At 44.7% G+C, this 23,674-nt stretch overlaps 2 protein-coding genes and 1 long non-coding RNA gene across 5 annotated transcripts in view; 1 reads left to right on the top strand and 2 right to left on the bottom strand.

Moving 5' to 3' along the window:
• LOC118014264 (membrane cofactor protein-like) overlaps positions 1-4,350 on the bottom strand; it is a 45,466-nt gene extending 41,116 nt beyond the window's left edge. Inside the window, exon 1 of one of the 2 annotated variants that reach the window (XM_035010438.1) lies at positions 4,110-4,350. In XM_035010438.1, the coding sequence (XP_034866329.1) occupies positions 4,110-4,230 (121 nt within the window). In that variant the 5' untranslated portion in view covers positions 4,231-4,350. The remainder of the gene's footprint in view (positions 1-4,109) is intronic. The other variant, XM_035010439.1, reaches the window with a different exon arrangement.
• Positions 4,351-4,355: 5 nt separating this feature from the next.
• Positions 4,356-23,674, top strand: part of LOC118014266 — a 78,629-nt gene continuing 59,310 nt past the window's right edge. Inside the window, exons 1-2 of one of the 2 annotated variants that reach the window (XM_035010440.1) lie at positions 4,376-5,064; positions 21,269-21,807. In XM_035010440.1, coding sequence (XP_034866331.1) covers positions 5,056-5,064; positions 21,269-21,640 — 381 coding nt within the window. In that variant the 5' untranslated portion in view covers positions 4,376-5,055 and the 3' untranslated portion in view covers positions 21,641-21,807. Of the gene's footprint in view, positions 5,065-21,268; positions 21,808-23,674 lie in introns of those variants that run through there. The other variant, XR_004680233.1, reaches the window with a different exon arrangement.
• On the bottom strand, positions 7,766-18,278 carry LOC118014268. Its single transcript, XR_004680236.1, has 2 exons — positions 18,202-18,278; positions 7,766-12,449 (listed from the first exon to the last, which is right to left on the bottom strand). It is a non-coding gene; the product is annotated as an uncharacterized LOC118014268 (long non-coding RNA).

Raw genomic sequence — 23,674 nt, 5'->3', positions numbered from 1 at the left:
AGAGAGAGAGGCAGAAGCAGGCTCTCCACTGAGCAGGGAGCCTGATGCGGGACTCGATCCCGGGACTCCAGGATCATGACCTGAGCCGAAGGCAGTCGCTTAACCAAACTGAGCCACCCAGGCGCCCTACCCGTACCATTATTTTAAGTACAATTTAACTTACCTTCATACTCATCCTATGAGTTGGGCACTATTTCCCCCTCTCTAAGATGAGCCAACTAAGGCCCCGTAGGTTAAGTAACTTGCCCAAGCCAACATCTCCAGCAGCCGGCAGCCTGGGTTCACTACAGACAATGCTTCCCACCACACTCATCTGAAACCCTCCCACGCGGACACCACACCCTGCAATGTCGTCTTCAAGAAACGGTCTTCTACTGAGTCTGCAGAAATTAAAGTAACCCCGGTTTAGATTTGCTATGTGCCAAGTCACACAAAAGGGCTCAAGTGCCCTGGAAGGACAGGTAATAACATCATGTCTGGATTTTAATGATGGGGTTGTTCATTCCTGACTATCCTGTTGCTTTTCACAGAGATTCGCTCTTTGATCTAGTCCTTGGCCTTTCTCTTGCCTCGCTTGTCTTCCGGCTGCTACACTGGGTAGCTCCACAGTCCTTGAGAGCCCCCAGCCATGTCATATCTCTAAGTCTCTGATCACACTGCTCCCTCTGCTCTGAACACCCTTCCTTCCTGCTCAGCTGCAAACCCTGCTCAACTCCTGTCTTCTTACATTGAATCCACTCAACGGCTCCTGTAGCAAGCACTGACTGCTTCCCCGGGGAGGCGGTGCCCAGTCCCCTTCTCTTCGACGGTCTTCTGTGTGGATCTCTCAGTCACTATCACAAGTTTTTGTGTTTAATAGTTCCCATGGCTGACTCCATTCACCCACGCAGCCGTAACACCAAGCACAGTATGTCCAGCAGAGGAGCTAGGCAAGACGATCTGGCACTCAAAAGACCACTGCAGTCAAAGAGAACACCACAGTCAAGAATATACTGTGATGCATCTAATCCTGAAAAGAATCACCTTTAAGCTTTATGCCCTGGAGAAAGATCTGGCCATGTAATTTCTTCTGTTGCCTATCGCCCAGTATTCTGGTTACCCAGCAACTGACCAGATAAGGACTGCTCTCTTTGCATGGTAATATGTAGAGTAAGGACAGAAGAAACTACTCTGTAAGCACTTCCGGATCTATCTTGGCTTCATCCATTAGAGAGAAAGAAAAGACCTAAAAAAGACACCACTCACAGCAGGAGATGGTGGGTTTTGTCCAAAAAGCAGAGCCCTTCTGGAAGAACGAGACTGGTCCCGAATTGGACAAGTGTTCCCTTCTACCATCCCATGTAGCTGGCAACCATCGCTGAGATGGCAAGCCTCCAGGCACAACACTGTCTGCTTACAAACCCGCTTCTGGGCCTGGGAGCTGCTTAAAAACTCACATGTGTGTTCTAGTGCCGTATTTTCTCTGCCCGGCAGAATGAGGCTCATTTGTACTTTCTCTTAGTTTCATACCTATCCTGATTTTACCTTTGAACTCTCAACTTGGCCTTGTGTTTCCTTTTCTGCATTTCTGTTTTGTTACCTTCCATGTCGCACCCTATTCATTTTATTTCCTCTCTTCCAAACAACAGTCATGGTCTCCTTCAACTGTTGGCTCCAAGCCTGATCTAAACTTGATCCTTTTTTAAAACGTTTTTTTCGTTTCTTTTTATTGCCACTGGCCCCTCCCCACGCTACTCCCCCCACAGAAATGAACTTTTTGATGATCAGGAACAAGCAAGACTACAGTATTGTGAGCCCTGCAGACTCCACATAAACAGTGGAAGACAGAGCCTCTCTGACAGTCAGCTTCCCCTGACTTAGCTTAGGCACCACAGAAAGGCCATCCTAAGGACGGGTGTTCAAAGAACCTTCCTCCTGGCAGCAGGAGGAATTTTTGCCGGCACTCTAAGTCCCAGCTTAATTACAGTATATTATTTATATTTCACTTTCTGGCACTCAATAGTTATACAAGAGTGTTGACACTGGGCAAAAAACTGCAAATCTGGAACCACAAGTGTGACAAGACAGAGAAGCTCTCTGCATTCTAGTAGGGAGAGCAGAAGACAGTTTGGCAAGAGTGACTCCCAGTCAGGGGGGATTTGGGCTGGAGTGTGTGTGTCTATCTGAGATAGGGTGGTCAGAGGGGGGCCTCCTGAGGGGGTGACAGGCAAGGTGCCGGAAGAGAATGTTCCAAGCCTGAGGGAACAGTAAGTACAGAAGCCCCACAGAGGCAGAGTTTGGCCTCTTCAGTAAGAGAAATTGCCCCGGCCCCTAGTCACTGTTAAATGCTATCAGAGAATCGAGCTCCTTTCCTCCAAAACACTTCTGCTGGGTTATAACATAACTGTTCATAGAGCGTTTTGATTTGTCTGCCACTCCCCATAAATTTTAGCAACGATTTCTCGACTGCCACTGCGTGCCTGGCACTGGGGTTCTAAGTGAGCAAAACAGTTTCTGTTTCTACTTGTGTGAGTGCAAGCAGATCAATAGTGAAATCAGGATCATAAAAATGGGACAGTTTTGTTATCACTCACCAGTGTATCCTCAGGACCAGAAATAGAACCCAGCACACAGAAGGCAAGTATGTGTTGAATGAATGCTACTAAGGAAAGAATGCAGCATACAAATTGTATATGTAATAGGATCCTAGAAATAACTTGGGCAGAGAAACATAGGTGCAGATAAAGACAGAAAGAAATATACCAAAGTACTGAAAATGGTTGTTGCTTCATTGTAAATGTGTTACACAACAAGCATGTCTTCTTTAGCGCATATATATATAAATATATATATATATAATAAGCACTAATTCTTATGCAGCGAAACACTAAACAAATATAATGGTTGGGGGCCTTCAGGCCTTCAGTTTCCCTTAATGGGTGTAAGGGAAAACCGGATTGACATTATTTATTGTGTATTTCTTAGGATACTCATTTGTCAGTAAGCTACTAATGCTTGCTATTTATTTATTTATTTATTTATTTATTTATTTATTTATTTGAGAGAGAGAGAGAGCGCAAGAGGGGGTAGGGTTAGAGGGAGAAGCAGACTCCCTGCCGAGCAGGGAGCCCGATGTGGGACTCGATCCCGGGACTCCAGGATCATGACCTGAGCCGAAGGCAGTCGCTTAACCAACTGAGCCACCCAGGCGCCCACTACTAATGCTTTTAAGATTAATTCAGAATTCCCCTCAAATATGACCCACCCTTATGAAAACAAGGAATACAATGGCAAAAAGCCATTAGGTAATGGAATTGGATAACGTCTCTTGGATGGAAACAGGAAGATGATTCTATGTCCCCCCCCCCCCCCAAAAAAAACTGGTAAGAGGAACACCCTGCCAACCAACACCAATATGATCTTGGACAACAAGGTGACTGTTGCTATTAGGTACAGAAAGTAAGGTGTGGCCTTCCCAAACCCTCTAAGCCCCAGGGGCCCTCAGCATGCTTGCACCCGGAGCCCACACTCACCCAAGCGCTGCACGGCCACACGGGATTCCCAAACCCCAGCAAAGCAAACGGTGCGCTTCCTTACCCCACACCCGACACCACAAGCCTGGTTAGTTCCGTAAACCACACCCGGTAACAACCAGCCCGGGGTCTCCCAGCCCGGCACAAACAACCCCCCTCTCCCCAAGGTCATCACCCCTCTAAGGAACACAGGACAAACTTCCCCACCGGCACACCGCGGATCCTAGCAACAGCCACACGCACTGGGTACTGAGACCAAGTCGTCACCCCAAGCCCCGAGTCCGCGCTCCCCTACCCCTAGTTGCCTCAGTCTGGAAGCACACTTCAAGCACTCGCTGGGGTCACAGTTCCGCCAGGGGAAAACACCAGCCGCGCGCAACACCCGCAGGGCTCACTTCTCAACGCCTCGCAAGCCCTCAACTCCGGCACCACAGGGCCCACACCCCCTGGATACCCGCATAGCACGACGGGGGCCGCCCCAGCGCCGCACCTGCCCCCGACCCACCAAGCAAAGCTCCCGGGCCCTGGGCCCCGTCCGCCTCCTCCCCGACCCGCTCCAGTGCGCCGCCAAAGCGCACACCCTCTCCAGGCTCTTACCAGAGGGCTTGGGTATCAGGAGCACTGAGACCATCAAAGGGATCCCAAAACAACACAAAAAAGAAAAGCGCTTCTCGAGGCGGCAGGGATGGGCTGTGCGTGGCGCGTAGGACGCCGTCATCTTGCAGGAGACCAGTGGGAACCTAAGAGCCCGCCAAGCCCACACCGTCCCAGGCCCGGGAAACAGACGCAACAATCCCCCGGCACCCGGGGGTCAGGAGCCAGCCGCGGGGGCGTGGCCTGAGCGGTGCTTGGGCGGAAGGGGCGCGCCTTCCCGAAATGGGCGGGGCCAGCCGGCGCCCGGAGGCGGGGCCTGAGCGCGGGGCCCACAGGCCTCCCGGACCCGGCGTGGGCCTGCGGGGTCCGCGCCGCCGGCTCGCACAGCGGCTCGCTCCCCTCCCGCGGGCGCCGGGCGGCCCTGCGACGATCCGTGTGCACGCCGACCCGAGGGCCCCGGGGCTTGCGGCGCTCGGCCGCCTCGCCGCCCGGACTCCGGAAGGGTGGGAAGGAAAGCAGAGCTGGCGGCGGCGTCTGTGTCCCTTTTCCGGAACGGAGCGCCGCACTGCGCGGAAAGCGCCGCGACCTGAACCTAGAAACCCACGGCCCAGGCCGCGGTCGTCGTGGGGCCGCCCCCCTGGCGGCTCCAGTGTGGCGTGGGGCGCTCCGCACCGCCCGGACTCCCTGGGCCCTTGTTTCCAGAGTTGGCCTTAGTCGGGCATATTGAGGGACAATACTTGCGATTTCCGTGGCTCAGCATCTGCGCTTGGATCCTCTCGGGGCCTAGATTTCAGAATCTCAAAGGTTTGGCCACTGCACTCCCACCCCCTCCAGTAAAGCAAGGTGGATGCATTATTTAACAACACCGAGCCATTAGCATTTGGGGCCTCACCTCTCTGAGTTGGCCCTTGAGCAACTAAATGCTCTATTGAGGAGGCAAAAAACAAGCATGAAAAAGGTAAGGACAAGGGTGTATGAATTGCCAATCTCCTGGAAGTACTTAAAGCCATTATTGTTGGGATGGAGAGGGATCCGTAAGAGGCAGAACTTTTCTGGTGAAACATCTCTCAATGGAAAATCAAGTGGAAAATTAAGAATGAGCCAAATCTGTTTGTAGAGTTGTGATTAAACCTGTATGACTAGTAAGAGGAAAAAAAGTCACATGACCTGTATTAAAAGAGTACACAGAAGGAATTGACATTTTCTTCCCATTAGCTGGCAAAGAATGATAAATGTCAACCAATGTGAGTAAACATTTTTGAGGGGGGGACCAACACCCTCAAACTTTTTGGCTTAATTTAACTTTGCCATATGTTAAGTTTTTAAATGGCCACGACTTTTAAACCACCAGTCCCATTTGGAGTTTATCCCAAAGAAATCATCAGAGCTGTGACCAAAGATGTATAATTTTGGAAGAAAAATGAATCCTAAGTGTCTAGCCAAAGTATAAGGAATTTTTGGTAGGTGGCTTTATGGTACGAATGTCTATGCAGGAGGCAGTTAAAAAAAATCTGTGTGAGAAACTATGATATATATATGTAAGTTAAAAAAACTGACTCCAAATAAGTGTTTGTCTTTGGCATTCCCATAGAGCAATTAGTTCAAAATTAACTATCAGTGATAGCATTATGGGTATTTCATTTTCTTTGTGCTTTTCAGTTTTCCATATTGACCCTGTGTTACAGGAATCAGATGAAGAAAAAATTTTTTCAGTCCAACCTATATATCAGCTGCTATATCAATTGCTATTTTGTTCATAGAATGATGGGGGTTGATCCTGCATCACACAGAATTAAGGTATAACAGAATGGTGAGGAAATGTAAGCTTTCTGTATTAACCTCAAATGCATCTTCTAGAATTACAAAAGTCTCTATATTTAAAGAATTCTATAGCTGAGAGGTACTAAAAACTTCATGAGTTCAACAAACCATGGAATATCCTCTTTCTCCGAGAACAACACTATATTTGGATTCTTCTCAGGGCATATGAAACAATAGGTGTGGAATTGATATCTAAAACACCTCAGTATCTTAGATTCTAAAATCCAGACACTCCATCATGACACTGACTTAAAGGAGGTATAATTAAGGAGACAGTGAGTAGGAAACTCCATGAGGGGGGATTATTTATGTTAATTTTTACAGGTGCAATAGAGTTATATAACAGAAATGTTCTGTTTTTCAATGTTGACACTTACTTGTGAAAACAAAGTCTCTACTGTTCTCTGCAACCCTCTGCATACAGTGGTGTATGTCAGTTACATCTCAGTAAGATGAAAACATTTTCCCATCTATTTCTAGTCTTAGAAGTAAGTTTTTTTCTCATGAGTAAATTAAAAGGTGGGAAAATATGACTGGTGTTTGGTTTCCTAGTTACACAAGCTAGATTAGAGTCAAGAATTGGGGTTTTACTGGAACTTTCCTTCAATCAGTAAAATCTCTACCTGGGGTTCATCAAGCTACTCTAAATATAATTGGAGAATTTCACATTGATTAATTTATTTTCATCTGCCCCAATTATGGCTTCACTGGAAAGGTTCTGAGCCCTGTTCACTATTTTTCTGGACAAGCTCCATGAGACAGGAATGGAGTTTTCTTGCTGCGGCTCCAGGTCTAGGTCTGTAGTAGGTACATAATAAATGCCTCTGAATACTGCATGAAATAAATGGGCGTTGCTGTCAGGTGCATCTAACATGTCTCTGCCAGTTCTCCCCCAGCGTGGATTTACCAAATAAGTGCTGGGAAAGTGCTGAGAGATTTTGTTTTAATCGTCTTAGACACTAGGAACAAGGTGGGGTTTGCGTCTAAAGGAGGGAGCTACGACTGTCTGCACAGAAAACGTTCCTGTATCAGCAGTGCAAGCTCTGATATGAAGTGGAGCTACTGTCTGTCCCTTAGCCCTCAGATCATTTTCGTGACTTAGTTCAAAGGGAGAGTGTTGACAATGAACATCCTGTAGCCTGGACAGGAACAGAACTCAAGAATCAAGGCTTTGAGTGAGGTAGGGGAGTAAAGGCTCCTGGTGCCTGCAACGCCCCCTAAAGATTTTGTCACACTGCCAAAGTGACAAAGAGGAGAGCACGGAGAATATGCCTGTGTGTCGACCAGGTTTTGAGCTATGTGCTAGATCTCCTTTAAGGCTTTATGAATGGCACTAGGGTGCAGGTAGGTGTGTAGGGATGTCATTGAACAGAGGCCAACTTCTGTGCAGTAAATCTTAATGTTAGATGATTCTAAATTAGTATATTTCCATCATGCTTTTCAGAGGTGGGGGTAGCAGCATGAATGGGCCTGTGAGTCCTCTCAGAAAAGGCTTTCCACTGTCGTGGTGAATTACACACTAGGTTAGCTGTGAAAGGCTGAAAGAGAATGGCTAAACAGAGCATAGATAAGCCATCTTTTTGATGTTGGCCCTGGGAGCTGTGCCACCTGTTTGTACCTGGTAAGCACCTGCCAGCCAGTTGACCTTCATATTTAGCTGTTACCAGCAAGAACATTCCAGTGGTAAGCTGCACCTTACACAGGAATTCTGAAACCATTAAGTACAGAAAGGAGGACACTTCTCTCGGAAGGAATGCATATTCATTTTGTTTCGTCTTGGCTTTTGAAGGCCTTAAAAAGTAAATATATTACAAACCATTTTCCAGACACCGATTTAGAAAGAAAAAATCTTTTATTCCTTTGCCATTACAGTGATGGAGACAGAACATTTTATTTAAATGTCATAGGCTTGAACTCACACCTCACGCTTACGTGTACACAAAAAGGAAACGAGAAAAAAAATTAGATTGTTAGCACTAAGAATGCCTTTGGAGACCAGTTGGTCCAGCCCTGCTTTCCAGATGAAAAATGTAAGGCCAGAGGTTAACAGAATTACTCAACAATACAAATGAAGTTAGACAATTCAGTATTTTACCCATAGTTAGTATAAACAGTATTTCCCATGTATCACTGATGTCACAGGCATAAAATCTCATGAATTTCTTGAGATTCAATGTCCCAGGCGTCAGATGCTGGTTAATCGCAATACTCACTGACCTACTGCATTCTGGGGGAAAAAGAGGAATTTACATTTTTTTCTTATGATAGGGAATTTTAATTCTAAGCAAGGCCAATTCCCAACAGATAATTTCTAGCCCTCCTTTAAAATGTACTTCTTCAGAAACTCAAGACCTAATAGATTTCCCTAAGTTTCAACTAAGCAAAACCATTGAGGATCTTTTGATATACTCATGGGTTACTTGCCTTTCTTTTATTGGAGGCCTGGCTGGATATCCTTTCCCCATTTACAGGGAGGTGGGTGGGGAGGGTTGGTCTTTGAATTTTTAACTCTAAATATGCCAATTACCCTTGTCTACGATATAAGTTGTAATTTTTTCCTCCTAGTTTGTCAGTTGACTTTGCTTATGCTGTTTTCTCCCTTTCTTCCATGATTTTAAAGAAAGTTCAAGTTGATGTCCAGTTCACTCTTTATATTTATCTAGGTAAATGTGGCAGAATATACTCTAAAAGCAACTTAAAACCCAGAATTACACAGTAGTTAGCGGTCGTCATATGCAAATCTGTTGTTAAATATCCAGAAAGATTCTGGTATTTTCTAGATTGTTAGCATGGCCCATGTTATCATACCAAATAAATTGTTGATCTGTAAGCATGTGGACCAGTTATGGACTCCAGGATCACTTATTTATAGACCTGTACATTAATTCTGCAATTCTTAAAAGTCATGGTTTCTTAGTTTATTTGGTGTCTTCTGAATCTATACAAAAAGTCACTTGCTTTTATAATAAAATTATTCTTTCATTTAAAATAGTATGTTTTTATACACACAGTACAAATTGCTTTTGAAATAGAACTTAGGAAATATCCAAAGCTCATTGGTTAAGATGTTTCTCTTGAAAACCTGTTCCTCGGATTCATTTAATGCCTTTTTAATAAACAGAAAATGCTGTGCTCGCTTCAGCAGCACATACAATAAACAGAAGATACTTTTTTTCCTAGAGAAAGTAAAAACTGATTTCTCTATATTTTACTCTGATCTAATAGGAGATTTTGTTCTACAGAAGAAAAAGTTACTAAGAAAGACATGTGTGTATAAACAAACATATATGAAGAAAGCTTAGCAGAAAATGAATCAAAATATTAACAGTGGTTATCACTGAGTAGTATAATTGTATGTGACTTAGTTTTTCACATCTTCCTCCTGGATTTTGATCTTCTCATTAATGAGCCCATTCCATACATAGGTGAATTACATACAAGGCGAATAACAAACTTGTAAACAGAAATCCGAAGTGCCACCTTCTTCCTTTAAGTAATTGAGACTATTTATATACCCTAAGTGCAGTCTTTTCCCCCAACTTGATGATGTGTGCGTTCAGCAGAAGGAGAAAGCACAAGGAGTGACAGTAATCCAAGCTAAGAGGAGGGAGCTTTTACTAGCTCCTGGGAGCCCGGCAGCATCTTCACGTGCACATGTCTGCGTCTCAGTGAGGTCACTTCCAAGATTTTATGAGTCTCACATCTTACTCTGTTGAATTGGCTCCTTTCCAGCAACATTGTGATCCGAGGTGTTTCCAGCTCTATAGTACTTTGTCAAGGAAGGGCACTGAAATAACAGGATATTTTTATTCGGGTGACAGCATGGGTGACAACTGAACTGCCCAGAATTTGCTGCTTAAAATGGTGATGCTAACATTACACATAATTACAAGTTCAGAAGAAGTGTTTATGCCCTCCTTAGTGGTTGCTATGTAGGGCACAAGAAAATATGGCATAGATTGAGACACTGAGTAGACAAGAGAGAGATTAATGAATAAGTTGACCTTTCCTCATTGCCTTTTTTGCCAAAGGAAAAGTGTTCTCAGTGTTGAGCAACCAAATAGAAAGAGCCTTGTTCCAGAAACATAGAGGTCCCTCCTAACACACAATGTATTTCTGACTCTCTTTTCTGAGCCAGCTCCTGGCAGGGGAGCGTAAACAGGAACTGGTAGTTTGGAGGAGGGTCTGCCTCAGAGAGCATGTCTTCCCCATACCACCGTCATGACTGAAAGAAGATATTGTATAGTCCAAGATGTCCAAATGCTTCCCTGGCCATGCTGAAAGCTCTCCTCTTCCTTAAGGCCAGGAAGACTGTCCTCCCGCCAGTGGACAGATCCCTGGGGAGGCCCAGCAGCTCATCTGACACCCCCTATTATTACTGCCACCTGATCCCTCATCATTGTTCTCTTTCCACCTCTCAAGACTTCCCAACATCATTTGTTACCTGCGCCATCTTTGAACATTCTCATGTCCTTTAGCACGCAGCTGTGTCTTTGGAATCTGCCTCTTTACCTGTATCACCCTCTTGGTCCTTGTACCTTGCTTGGGCGCACAAGGTGCAGATCTGACTCATTCTTTATCTACCACATCTTGCCAGAGGATCAACCTTGCTCCTGGAGAACTCTATGGCCAAAATTCCAGTCTTAAAAAGGAGATTAGACACAAATTCATTAAGGACTTCCTACCATTTTATTAAAAGTTGATCAACAGTCAATGTACACAATTTGACATGTCCCTTGATGTAAAAGAACACTTCCAAAAAGTTAGTTAAAAGGAAATTTTGATAAATTTACTCTCACATATTTATACTTCTGATTTGATAAAGTCTCTACTCAGAAATTTAAGGAAATTTAAAAAGGAGGTTCTTATAAGTTAGCATGAGAAAGAAGATATAAGCTCAAAGTATGGTACATGTTATAAGTGACTAATCCAGGGGTGCCTGGGTGGCTCAGTTGGTTAAGCATCTGACTTCAGCTCAGGTCATGATCCCAGAGTCCTGGGATCGAGCCCTGTGTCCAGCTCCCTACTCAGAGGGGAGCCTGCTTCTCCCTCTCCCTCTGCCCCTACCCCCACTCGTGCACTCACGCGCTCTCTCTCTGAAATTTAAAAAAAAAAATGTGACTAATCCATGTTTGAAGAATGTAGTAATGAGCAAGTGAATATAACAGTGTTAATAGGCAAAAAACAAATATTATATTGAATACTATAGGATATAAGTTATTTGATAAAGGAAATGGTTGTCATTTGGTGAAAACAAAATCAGAATTCAATATTATACAGTCAGTTCAATCTCCGTGTATAACCCTGCAAATGTAAAACAATATGCAAAGAAGCTTAAGAATACTAACTACTGAGTGGAGGCTAGTTCAGGTAATTTTTATGTTCTTTATATTTTTCTTTATTTTCTACATTTTCAGTAATGAGCACTTCTTATTCTTAAAAGGAAATAGTTTATTTTAAAACTGTTATAGACAGCAAGTGTGGGAGCACTTTGGGCAGAACTCCTTGGGTAAGTGGAGTCTGAGCCTGACGAATGCACCTTAAATTGGCAGAAAGGTGGTAAAGTGTTTCGGTGGGTCACTTGGCAGGAATGAGGAGGAATTAAATGCTTTTTTAAGCCCTCTTGTGAAGTAGTTTTTATATTAACTCTTGTAAAGACAACCACCCCGTCTCGCCCTCTGTGGCTTCTACTCCATTCAGCTGCTGTAGCCTTAAGTAGGCTACCAGTGAGGGAGGCTGTGTTCCAGTCAGACCTTAGTTACAAAAACCGTCACTTTACGGTCCCGGGATTTCTACCATTCAGTTCCACGTTGTGTGCCACTTTGGGTTGTAGCACCGTCTCCCTTTTCACCCCAATCCTTTAGCAAACAGCTAAACGTTTACTACACGGCAGCTCTGCTAGTAAGCTGGTACTTTGACTTCCTGGAATGCAGGCATGAGGTGTGGTGACAAGCCTCCGGGGGTGGGGGGCGGGGAGAGCAGTCCTAGGAGGCCAGGGGAGGCAGGGAATTCAGTGGGAGTGGGGAGGCAGGAAAGCCAGAGTCTCCACGGGGTCCTGAGGTGACCCCGTGCATCGAAGGGAAGTGGGGGACCCAGAGGCACGCCCACGTGGCAAGTGCTTGGGTTCCACAAGAAAAACAAAGGCTTCCTTCTCAAAGGTTCATAGCAGCCCTGCACAAAAATACCGGAACGCTTTGTGAAAACAGGGCCTGTGCTTAGCGCGGACAGTCCTCACCCAACTCACTGGAAACAACCAGAATCCAACAAGACAACAACCGAGGCATTTCCACTTCCTGAAGTCCCTTCGAACTCCCCTGGTACCAGCGATCCAACTAGAGCGGGAACATACGCAGATCCTGTTCTCATTTGCAGGATTTGAGTTCTTGAAGACACTATGAATTCCGTATTTACGTTAGGTACCTGCTGTTTTCCCGATCTGTTTGCAGAGTTTGAGGCCTTACACTGCTGTCTTCTAGAGGATGTAAGTGGATCATCTCTTTAGGTTTCTCATCTGTGATATTGCTAATTGGCAGAAGAAGAAAAATAGGAAAAATACCTTAATTCTATACATTTCAGTCTTGGAAGAAATTCCTCAGTCTCTTTTATTTTGAGATTTAGGACAGAATTTGCCTAAGTTTCTGAAATTTTTGCGAGATATGGAAAAGGAAAACATAACCAAATCCCACCTTTCCACACAAAGTCAAAAGACAGAGGAGGACATAATATGAAAACCAGCCCGTACGTTGTGTCAGAAGACTGCGTCCTTATAGACAAGTGTCCACGCCTTAAAACAACACTTATGTCCAAAGCAATTCTGACTGACAAATAATCACTCAGCGCCAGACTGTGACATTTAAGCCTCACAGGGTCAGTGGCTCTGCGCGGCGGATCTTACTCAAGGCTTCCTCTTCTGCTTTAGAGAAGATAGTTCTGTTTTCTGTACAGTTAACGTCCACAGTCCTTGTCCTGAGGCACAGGGGCACTGACAGTAATTCCAAGGATTTAATCCCCTTTAAATGCCAGTAACAATCACGTGTAAGTAACAATAGCTCACATTTTCTGACCTTCATCCTAAGGGCGGCACTGTGTTAAGTGAGGTCGGAACTATTGTCCCTACTTTACAGACAAGGAAAATGAAGTTTAGAGAAAGTCAGTGTCTTGCCGAGGGTTTCCTAACTAGTAAGTGGGTGTGAACACAGCTCTTGCTGATTGCAAAGCTCATGATCTCACCCAGTAATGCTGCTCTGCCTCTTCAGGGGTGAAGTGTAAGCGCTTCATTGTACATCAGTGAAGTGAGAAATGATACAATACCGGTATCTTTAGGTTTCAAATAGGTGTTGGTATTCGGGGATTTAAGGGTGGAAGCACAAGGAGTTAACTCACTGCACCACTTAGCAGTACATCCTCATTACTCAGTTACCCTTTACCCTTTCTTGGACGTTAGAACGAGGGCACTTGAGACAAAGAGGAAGAATGAGTCAAGCCAAAGTTTTCACAGGATGAGGAAGGGCAAACTTGAGATCCTTGCATGAGGGAGAGCAGAGGGTGGTACTGACAGGGGTCTGGGAGGGGCTTCCAGGGAGCAATGACTAAGTGGTTAACTGAGGAATGGTTGAAAGTGGTTTTGACTGATGAGTTGGACATGGGTGTGGGCGAATACCACCCTCATGAGTGTATCCTGAAGGAATGGCTATCCACTTGATTGATGGTAGTTAATACGAATATGGAGTAATGCAGGAATGCTTTATAGTGAGTGGTCTTAATGGTTTTGTACTCCAAGCATCAGACCAATGAAGACTTTAAAGCTTTATCTGAGTATGTGCAAGAAGGCTGGTTTGTATAGGAATAGGAATGGATGAGAGGCAGAAACAAGAGGCAAGGATAAATGGGCTGTGAATGGAGAAACCTAACAGTATTTTTCCTGAGTGATCAGTGCACGACTTCTCCTGCTTATTAACCTTTGTCCCAAATTATTGTTGTATAAATATACAGTGAAATATAAGGTATGCAGATGACACATTTTTCACTAGTGAAAGGCCAGTAACGTTAAATCACAGAACTTGCTAGTCTGTGTGAATGGACAGGAACGTTTTCACCAAACCTTAATAAGGACAGAGTCCTTTGCAGAAATACTGTAATTTTCTTATAGGCTAATAATTCAGACCAGTGTAAAAAGGGAGAGATTGCCTACTATTCTCTATAAGGATACTGGCCTAATGTACCAGAGTAGCTTAAAAAAAAAAAAAAATCCAGTAAAATTGATGGGAGGACAATATTGAAAGAAAAAAGGAAATATTCCCCCTTTGTACTATAAACAGTTCTGGGTGATACAGAATGTGATTCAGAAGTAGTAGCAGCTGAAATTACTACTGGGTAGCCGAATGGGTTCAGGATTCTGAGTCCGATCATCAGGACTGAAGCCCTACCCCTGAGCAACTTCCCGCTGGTATGATTTTAAGCAAGTCGCTGAATTTCTCTGCCCTCAGAGTCTTCTCTGCTTTGGGATAACAATGTTATTGGGCCTACCTACCTCACAGAGTTGCTTTGGAGACCAAAGACAATAAATTTTAAAATATTTTATAAGCAGGGGCGCCTGGGTGGCTCAGTTGGTTAAGCGACTGCCTTCGGCTCAGGTCATGATCCTGGAGTCCCGGGATCGAGTCCCGCATCGGGCTCCCTGCTCGGCAGGGAGTCTGCTTCTCCCTCTGCCCTTCCCCCCTCTCATGTGCTCTCTCTCATTCTCTCTCTCTGAAATAAATAAAATCTTTAAAAAAAAAAATAAAAATATTTTATAAGCAAATATGTTAGCTGTTGCTATTGTCTCTCTTTTTTTTTTAAGATTTTATTTATTTTTTTTGCAAGGGGGGCGGAGAATGAGCGGCGGGGGAGGGGCAGAGGGAGAAGCAGACTCCCTGCTGAGTGGGGAGCCCATGCTGGGCTGGGGTACAGTCCCAGGACCCTGGGATCATGACCTGAGCCGAAGGCAGACACTTAACCGACTGAGCCATCAGGCGCCCCAGTTGTTGCTATTCTTATTATTAATCCTGACTACTGTACAAGTGGAAGTCAAAAGTCATTAAATAAAAATGATTTTGAGTGTCTATGGGTGGTCTCTGCTCACAAGAAGCTCATTTTATGCTGGGAGTGCTGGTAAGGAGTGTGGTAGGGACCAAGGAGACAAGAGACAATTTAATAATAATAATAAAAAGATAATTTAATAGAATGGGAAGTACAGTGTGGGGCAGAGGGAGGAAATGCATGGAGAAATTAGACATACTGAAACTGGGAAAGCTAAGGGTCAAGGAGGCATAGGAAGTCATCAGTGATGTGATGTAAGTCTAAAACAGGCTTGCTCACCAAGTTCAGTGTTAGTATATTAAAACAAAGAGCAACCTTGAAACCTAGGGTAAGTGTAGGACAATTAGAGATGTACTACCTGGTAGACAGTTGTAGCAGAATTCCCTGATGGAGGAGAGGGCTAGTTATAGGCATCAGTCCTTCGGTCCTGGATCACAACACAACCTCCGGAAGATGCCATTAATTACAACACCACCTTCTCCTGGACACTAACCACCACCTCAGGCATTGACTTGTATTTTGTAGCTGCTCTTTTCCCTGCTAACACCTCTTCTGGCCAATTCACTCCTAACTTGCTGGTCAAACAAGGCATAATATGTAATCTTTAAAAAAAAAAAAAAAAAAAGCAGTTTAAAGATTTACTAAGAAATTAAAATTCGACCAAAATAGAAAGGATATATATACACACAGACAGACATGATCTCACTTTAAAACCCTCCCCAATGGGGCCCACCTAATCATCGTATTGCAGATTGTGTCTCCCCTACACCCATGTTCCCGAGCTCTTTTACTCTGCTCTGTTTTCTCCTAGTCTTTATCCCCCTTATTATAATTAATGAATTCCGTGTCTTGTTTTTAGTCTCTCTCCCGCCACTGGAATGAGAACTCCCTAAAGGAGTCCCTCTTCACTGATGGATACTCAACAAGCCTCAGCACTGTCCCTGGTACAGAGAAGTGCTCAATAAATATTTACAGAATGAAATGAGTGTGCTAAACATCACCTAAGAGGGCTGCCGCAAAATGAACCATGGGTAGTTTCTGAGCTGTCTCGTGTGTCAGAGGCAGAGTTGTCCTGCACCCCTGGGGGCCTGGTTCGATCCTGCAGCTCCCATACAGCAGGCCGTTCCTTCTATACCGTTCTCTCAGTCTTTTGGGGCGCTGACGTAAACTGCTCTGCTGGCAAGGCAAGAGCCAAGGTCCCCTCCACTCCTAGTCTGTGCCTCTCACATGACTTCCCTCTCGCTTCCATGAGAGGGCCTTCCTGCCCTTCCTGTGAGGAAAGCTTGAGAGCCAGATAAGAATAATCGGCCCGCCCTATGTAGCCACAGCTCCACAGTTTATCAGCCTCGCGCATACATGGACTCACCCAACTGCTTCCAAGAGAAGGCTCTTGGGGGTTCCGATCATTTAAACTTAGCACCTCCTCCTGCTAACGTTAGTTCTGTATTATTTCTAACATGAAAATAAATGCCATTTTCTTACAGTAATCCACTCATTATCCCAAGAAGTGAAACACAGGCCAAAAAAAAAATAAAGGCTTAGAGAAGTTTTGAAATGTTTACGGATTACATGTATGATAGGTTCGATGGTGGGTTACTTGGCTGTTTGGCGGGTTTGCTCCCTGAGCTTTCAGGTTAAAGAAGACCATGATCTTTTTCCCTGTCCCCTTCCCTGCTTGCTGGGGCTCACGGAAGGCTTGAGCGAGGCCAGCGCACTCAGAAAGAACATGGCAACGACAGGAGGCCGATTTTAAGTCGAGGAACACATGAAGAAATGGTGTGTGATCTGGGGGTGTTTCGATAAGATGAGATAATCATCTCTAAGGAAATATACTTTATGAAATGGCTGTTAATCTTTTTTATGCCCGAGGATGATAATACGAGGAAATTTAAGTTACATGGGGGAAACAAATCAGTAGCTAGCCTCTGGAATTCAATCCTTCAGTCGATGAACTAGGAACAGGCCATAGGAATGCGGAATGGAGTCCTTGAGAGAAGGGAGGAGGGGCGGGACTGTCATGAATGTCTCTAAGAGAAAGAGAATCATTTGCCCTGGCTGGTTTTAACTGGACATTGGTCCGGGAACAGAAAATTAGAGCCCAACTACTTTAATTCAGCCTTAATTTTTTAAAAGCCTAATTAAAAAAAAAAAAATGACTCACAAACTGTAGTACCAAAAGAGAAACTTTTAAGGGGGAAAGGTTATTGATACAAAGACTTTTGCTAATATCAAGCATCGGGGCTACTTGCACTTTTTTTTTTATAATGAAGAGCGAAGTGTATTTACCTGTCAAACCACAACATATAGAGAATGTTAATTAGGAAGGCCAAAGATTTAACTCAAATGTAAATCTCTACTAATCACTTTATCATGAAATTGAGTTCCTGACTAGATTGTAAGACGCTCTGCGGTGATACTGTGTTTCTAAAAAGCACACCCTGGCATCCTCTGTGAAATAGCAACTTTAGTTTCTGTCAGGCTTGTTTTTGGGGACTGTGTTTGGAACATTTGCTCTAGCAAACGGATCCCTTAAAGGTATGAACTCTTCCTCATGGGTATAGAATTTGTTTATCACGGTTCAACATTGATCTTACTGACTTTGACCTCACAGATGTTGTTCTAAATAAATCAGCGAATACAAAAGCTGAATATGTTCTCTTCCTAGTCAGAAATGTTTATTTAGATCTAATCCTTGTAAGGTTTGAGCAAGTTTAAAATTAGGTGGGCTTATAAAATATTTATTCTTTAATGCCCTGTAAAAAGCCTCAATTCTTCGACACTGGCAGCCTGTGACGTGTGGGCCAGTGAGACACACTATGTAACTTCTGGTGCCTTGATGAGGTCTCTATATAGAGGTCAGAGCCTGGAGTGTTTCAGCAAAACTGGGATGCCAAGTGTCTACTTTTGGAAAAATTCCTTCTGCCTATTATCCGTTTTGTAAAACCTTAATCCTCCTTAAAATCCTAAGCTTTTTTTTTTTTTAAGTGTTCTTACTATCATATATATTTCGTTTAGTGTGAATACTTCTCTATCCATAATGTACATCAAGGGCCTTCTTTATAATTATGAATTATTACATCTGTTTATGTAGTAGTGGTTTTTCTTTTTTTTTTTGAGGTTTTCTTTCACTTCTCTTTGGCTTTCAAGAGGAGGCAGGTATAGTCGTAGACATCTAGGAGAATATGGCCATACTTACCCTTTTTTGTGCTTTACAATTATCCAACAAGAAACCATGATGGATGAAAGGAAGAAGATCACGCCAAAGAAAATACCTAGGCAGTAAAACAGGGTCATTGAATGCATGGAAAATATGACCCATAGGTTTCAAACTCTAAATATCTAGTCCCACTAGAGGTTGCCAGTGAGTTTTTTAAATGTAGCTATAAATTCTACTTTTAAGAAACACCTCACTCAGGCTTACCTTTAAGAGTTTCCCTCCCATCCAAGTACTAACCAGGCCCGACCCTGCTTAGCTTCTGAGATCAGAGAGTTTCCCTCTGCTCCTGGTTTAATCTAGCGCGTGAGTCTTACGACCACAGGGTCATAGATAAGGGGTGAGCAGAGCAGTCTGTAACGTGTAGTCCACAGCAGCCTTTCAACAAACAGGTGAGGACAACCCCGGAGCTCCTGGCTCGGCCGGGGCTCCAGACCCCTGCGCTCCTGCCTTGTGTGTGTCACAACAGACTCTGTCTGCAACAGAGTCTACTGCCAAACCACTCCTCTGAAATGGGCTCAGGAAATTGGTCTTTGTGGCTTCCAGTTTGTGCAAGTGGGCGTGATACCATCCTGAAGAAATTTCCTGGGTTATAAACCAAAAAGGAAGTTGTGCTCTCCAGTTCCGATAGAACAGGAAGGATGATTATTCATTTGTAACAGTTTAAAGCCAGTATAGAACCTTCAATAAAGATCACTCACTCTAGGGCGCCTGGGTGGGTCAGTCATTAAGCGTCTGCCCTCGGCTCAGGTCCTGATCCCAGAGTCCTGGGATCGAGTCCCGCATCGGGCTCCCTGCTCAGCAGGGAGCCTGCTTCTCCCTCTGACCCTCTCCCCTCTCATGGTGTTTCTCCCTCTCGCTCTCTCTCTCTCTCTCACTCATTAAATAAATAAATAAAAACTTAAAACAAAAACAAAACACTCACTCTACATATGCCGTTGAGGATACCAGTCTTGCCACACGATGGACTGAATTTCGACTTACTTTCCACCTAGCTGTAGTGTTAGAGACCTCGATCTCTCCTTTTATGTTTCATTCACTGTAAGTGAATACTTACTATAAAGGTGCTAGAGCTCCTCATCAAACCCTTCGTAAAACTTACTATGAGAGCATCACCTGTGCCTGAAGGGAAGACAAAAACCAGGACAACATCAGCCTGGCACACGGCATGATCAACAGGAACTCTCAGCCAGTGACAAGTCATCCCGATTTTTTCAGCACACAGTCTAATGTTTTTCTAATATAAAAAGCCATTGGTTTCCCTCACCCAACCTCATTTTATCTTGTGCACTCAGCAAAGTATGTGTTTTTTTTTCTTTTTAACTTAATATCTGTTTCATAAAATTACTATAATTACAGCAGAAGATTTATAAAACAGAACAAAAAATATCACCCATAATCCTCCTACCCTGAAATGTTTTGGTACAATCCATTCTGGTACATTTTCCCATGCATCCAAGTTTTTACACAATTATACACTAAAAATCCAAATCATGACAGGCAAATAAATATAAACTTATTCTAGTGGATGTATCAGTGTAGTCCAAGACTTCTATCGTATATTTAAGTTGTTTCCAGTTTTATTTGTGATGAAGCCCTTGATAAAAATGCATGAAATGTTTTTCATATTAAAATATTCCATTAGAATGGATTCCTAGGAGGGCTAATTGGCATGGATATTTGTATTATTCTCTATATACACTGCATAATTGTTTTTCATAGGCTTTTTGCCAATTGCTGTGGTACGTTCAACATACGAGGATACCCGTTTCACCACATCCTTGCTTTTTACTGGGTGTTCACATAAGAAGCTTTCTGTTGTTGTTAATGTAATGGGCATAAAAGGGATCTTGTTCTTTGCTTTTGCATTTCTTTAGTTTTAATGAGATTAAAGTTTCCAGATTTATGTGCCAGGGTGAACATAACCTTATACTCTTTCTCCTTATCCTGCATTCTAAGATAGTTGCTGCATTTCTCTGCTCCTTTTTTAGTGCTGTGGTGAACTCTGCTAAAGAAACTTCACTTACTTTAGAAAGGTCACGGAGACTTTTGTGAATTAGGAGATCCAGACAGTGAAAGGAGTAGTAGAACTAACTATAAGCCAACTCGAACTGGAGCTTTTGAGAGAAAATCTGGGTAGAAGAGAGAAGCTAAGTTCTGGGAAAGCAGTTGCATTAACAGCTGGATCCTTGGGGGACCAAAACGGGTGAAGTGGATTTTAGGACATTTTTATGAGTGTTACATAATGTAATACTTCTTTGAGACTCACTGGGATATTCCAGTAAAGTCTTAGTTTTTAGTTTATTTCTGGAGTTAAACCTATTTAGCGGCCAGGCAATACTGTTATGATACTCTTGAGACAACACAGTTAAATATAGGTCATAAGTACTGTTAGCAGCATGTTCTAGCCTTAAAGGGGAGCCCAAGATCACCCCTTACGGTGGGGAAGATGATATAAATCAGGCCTCTGGTATAACTGGGCCATTGAAATAGGAGATGTGGTAGATTTGAGAATTCCAAGAAATTCTTCATTCTGCGATGAATTTAAAGAATTCTTTTCTTATTTGGCTTGCTGTTTTCTCTCAAACTGCTCTCTGGTGTATTCTTCCAAGTCCCTGGTCTATTTCCCCACCTTCCTTCTTAGGAAGGCCTAGGAGTGATATCTTAAGCAATCCCAAGCCTTAGGGAAAATATTTTTCTCTGTTTTCCACTGTCTTATCTTTGCTTGCCTCTTCTCACTACAAAGTGGTAAGATTTCAAGGACCAGGATTACACAGGGTAAAGAGACTAGGAACAAGAGTGGAAGGGTCTGTTTTAAGTCCAGAGGGATGAAAGAGTTCACATGTGGTCCAGCCCAATTCATGAGGAGTCCAGGCTAAGGTATGAGTTCCAGGAATCTTCTGGTTAACAGATACTTGGCCTGTTCTAATTCTTTGTATCTTCCTGAATCAGAAGAGCTGCTAATTGTCTGGTGTTTTGGACCTTGGCTTAAGAGCTTTCCATTTCATCATGACTAATATTGGGATTTTCTCTTTTGTTTTACCCGGAGGACGGCCCCATCCGCGTCAGCACTGCGCCCGCTCTAGACGCCCCGGAACCTTCAGCTGCTGCTGCAGGGCGGCTGGAATCAGACTCGCCACCTGCACGGCCGAGGGCAGGACCCCCAGGAGCGCCACTGGACCCATCTCTTACACAGGCTGACCGATTTCTCCTGGTGTTCAGAGTCTGTTTTTGTCTAGCACCATTTGAAATCGGTTATGATGTAGGGGGACAAGCAGCAGCCTCGAAGCCTCGTGCCAACCGTGGTGAGCAAGCGCCCGTGGTCTCCCGGAGGACGGACGGGCAGAGTGGGGAAGGACGATCTCGCGCTTTTTTCACTAACTTCTTTAACTGCATTTATGATGCCTTATTGCAGAGGTAAGAGAGCACTGAATGTCTTTTCAAAGACAAATGGCCATAATGCATCTGAGGTCCCGGGTTGCATGTTGCTGAAATGCGGCAGCTGCTGTCAGCGGTTGCTGTTGAATCATCTTTCCGTGAAGAGTCTGTTCGTGCTCCTGACCTGAATAAATACTTCACTCTACTCAATTAGTCATGTCTTTGTTTTTCATCTGTCGTTTGCTATTCATAATTCCATGATAAGCGGGGTCCTGAAAAGGTAACTCGAGATGTAGATTCACCTACTTCCTAAGCATTTGAGGAGCCGGCCCGTTAGGACAAGAATGGAATTCTGTGAGCCGAGAAACACACGAGAGAGAAGATCACAGAAAAGAGAGGTGCTCAAGCCCGGGCCAAGGGATGCTGCTTATGGACGGGGAGGCTGAGGCTGGTTCCAAGTGGACTGGAGCCCTGGCACCTCTGTGGTCCGTGATCCTTCGAGAAATTTTGTCGAGCCGAACCCGTGGTCACATGGCTGGCAAAGGAGAGCAGCCTGAGGATTTCCCTTACTTCATAAAAGGTGCAGGAGGTCTACTTGTGGTTCATAGTTTCTATGAACCCTGAAGACAGGGCGGACCAGTTCTGGAAAGGTATTCAGCGATTAGCCAGATCTGACGTCACGGGGGATTGGACCTGCGGAACCGGCCGGTCAGAGGGCTGTGGCCCCCTGAGGGAGCGTTTTGCGCAGATGTCCGGCGACATCTTGAATCTTTTTTCAAGACCATGCAAATATCAGGGTCCACCCATGGGGGCTCTGGTTATACTGCTCCAGGATCGGGCCTACATTTTTGTTCTAAAGTTTCCCCAGGTGACTCTCGTGTGCAGCCACAGGTGAGAGCCACCCCTCTGGGGTCTTGCTTTCCTACTCAGACGGTGGTGTGAGGACCCCTAGCATGGGTGTATGAGTTGTTGGTCCTCGTCTCCTTGGGCTGCTGTAAGAAAATACTACAGCCCGCGCAGATTATAGACAACAGCTACTTCTGTTTGGGATGCTGGGAAGGCCAAGATCCGGTGGTGGCGGATTCAGCGCTGGGTGAGAGCCAGCTTGCCGGTTCAAAGACCGTGCCTTCCCAGGGCAGAGGGGCTGAGGGAACCTTCTTGGGCCTCTTTACAAGGGCACTAATCCCATCGTGAAGGCTCTGCCCCCATGACCTAATCTCTTCCCAAAGGACCCACCTCCTAATAGCTCACCTTGGGGTTTTGGTGGGACACAAACACTCACACAGTAACTGTGTGGAAACAACACACCTCATTTCTTTCAGTCCTGGAAGTCCAAAGTGTGACCTCATTTCACGAGACTGAACTCAAGGCATTGGCAGGGCCAAGCTCCCACCAGAGGTCCTAGGAGAATCCGTTTACTTGCCTTTCCAGCTTCTAGAGCTGCGTTCTTTGGCTTGCGGTCCCTGCCTCCATCCTCAAGGCCGGCAGCAAGCATTCGGCCACAGGGTCACGCCACCTTCTGCTGCAGTCAACTTCCCCACTGACCTCCCTTCTAGGGAACCGTGTCATTTCACTCAGCGCCCCCCCCTCCCCCCGCCAAGATCCCATGTGCAAAGACCCTTAGCCACAGAGGGGACATTCACAGGTCTCCGGAGGCCATTAGCCTACCACGAGCAACAGTATGTCGAACTCGTGGAAATGCTGAATCTTGGGCCCCACCTGGGACCTGCTGGATCAGAATCTGCGTTTTAACAAGACTTGCCTGCACACCACAGCCGGAGAAGCGTGGTCCCATGGGGTCCTACCCAAGGAATTCTCCAATAAGGAATGGAGTCCCATGTCAAACACAAATTGAAGGGGTGTTTTCCCAGGAGCCTTTTCGGGTGGTGCTGGGTGATCCGATGACTGGCATTTTCCCAAACACCATAACTAAGTGCCCATCTAAACGACGGTGGTCTCCAGAGTCTCCCTGAAGCCAGCAGCCCTACGCACCAGGACGCTGGAGCTCTTGCTCGGCTTCCAGTTGGAAACAAGGCTGCCACTGCCACATAAAACAACTCCATTTTTTAAAAGCTGT

The sequence above is a fragment of the Mirounga leonina genome, unplaced genomic scaffold (assembly GCF_011800145.1).
Source record: "Mirounga leonina isolate KUSES-001 unplaced genomic scaffold, KU_Mleo_1.0 Mir_154, whole genome shotgun sequence".
NCBI classification, from domain to species: Eukaryota; Metazoa; Chordata; class Mammalia; order Carnivora; family Phocidae; genus Mirounga; species Mirounga leonina.
The sequence above is the reverse complement of the archived record's forward strand: the minus strand, read 5'-3'. Positions and strand labels throughout refer to the sequence as shown.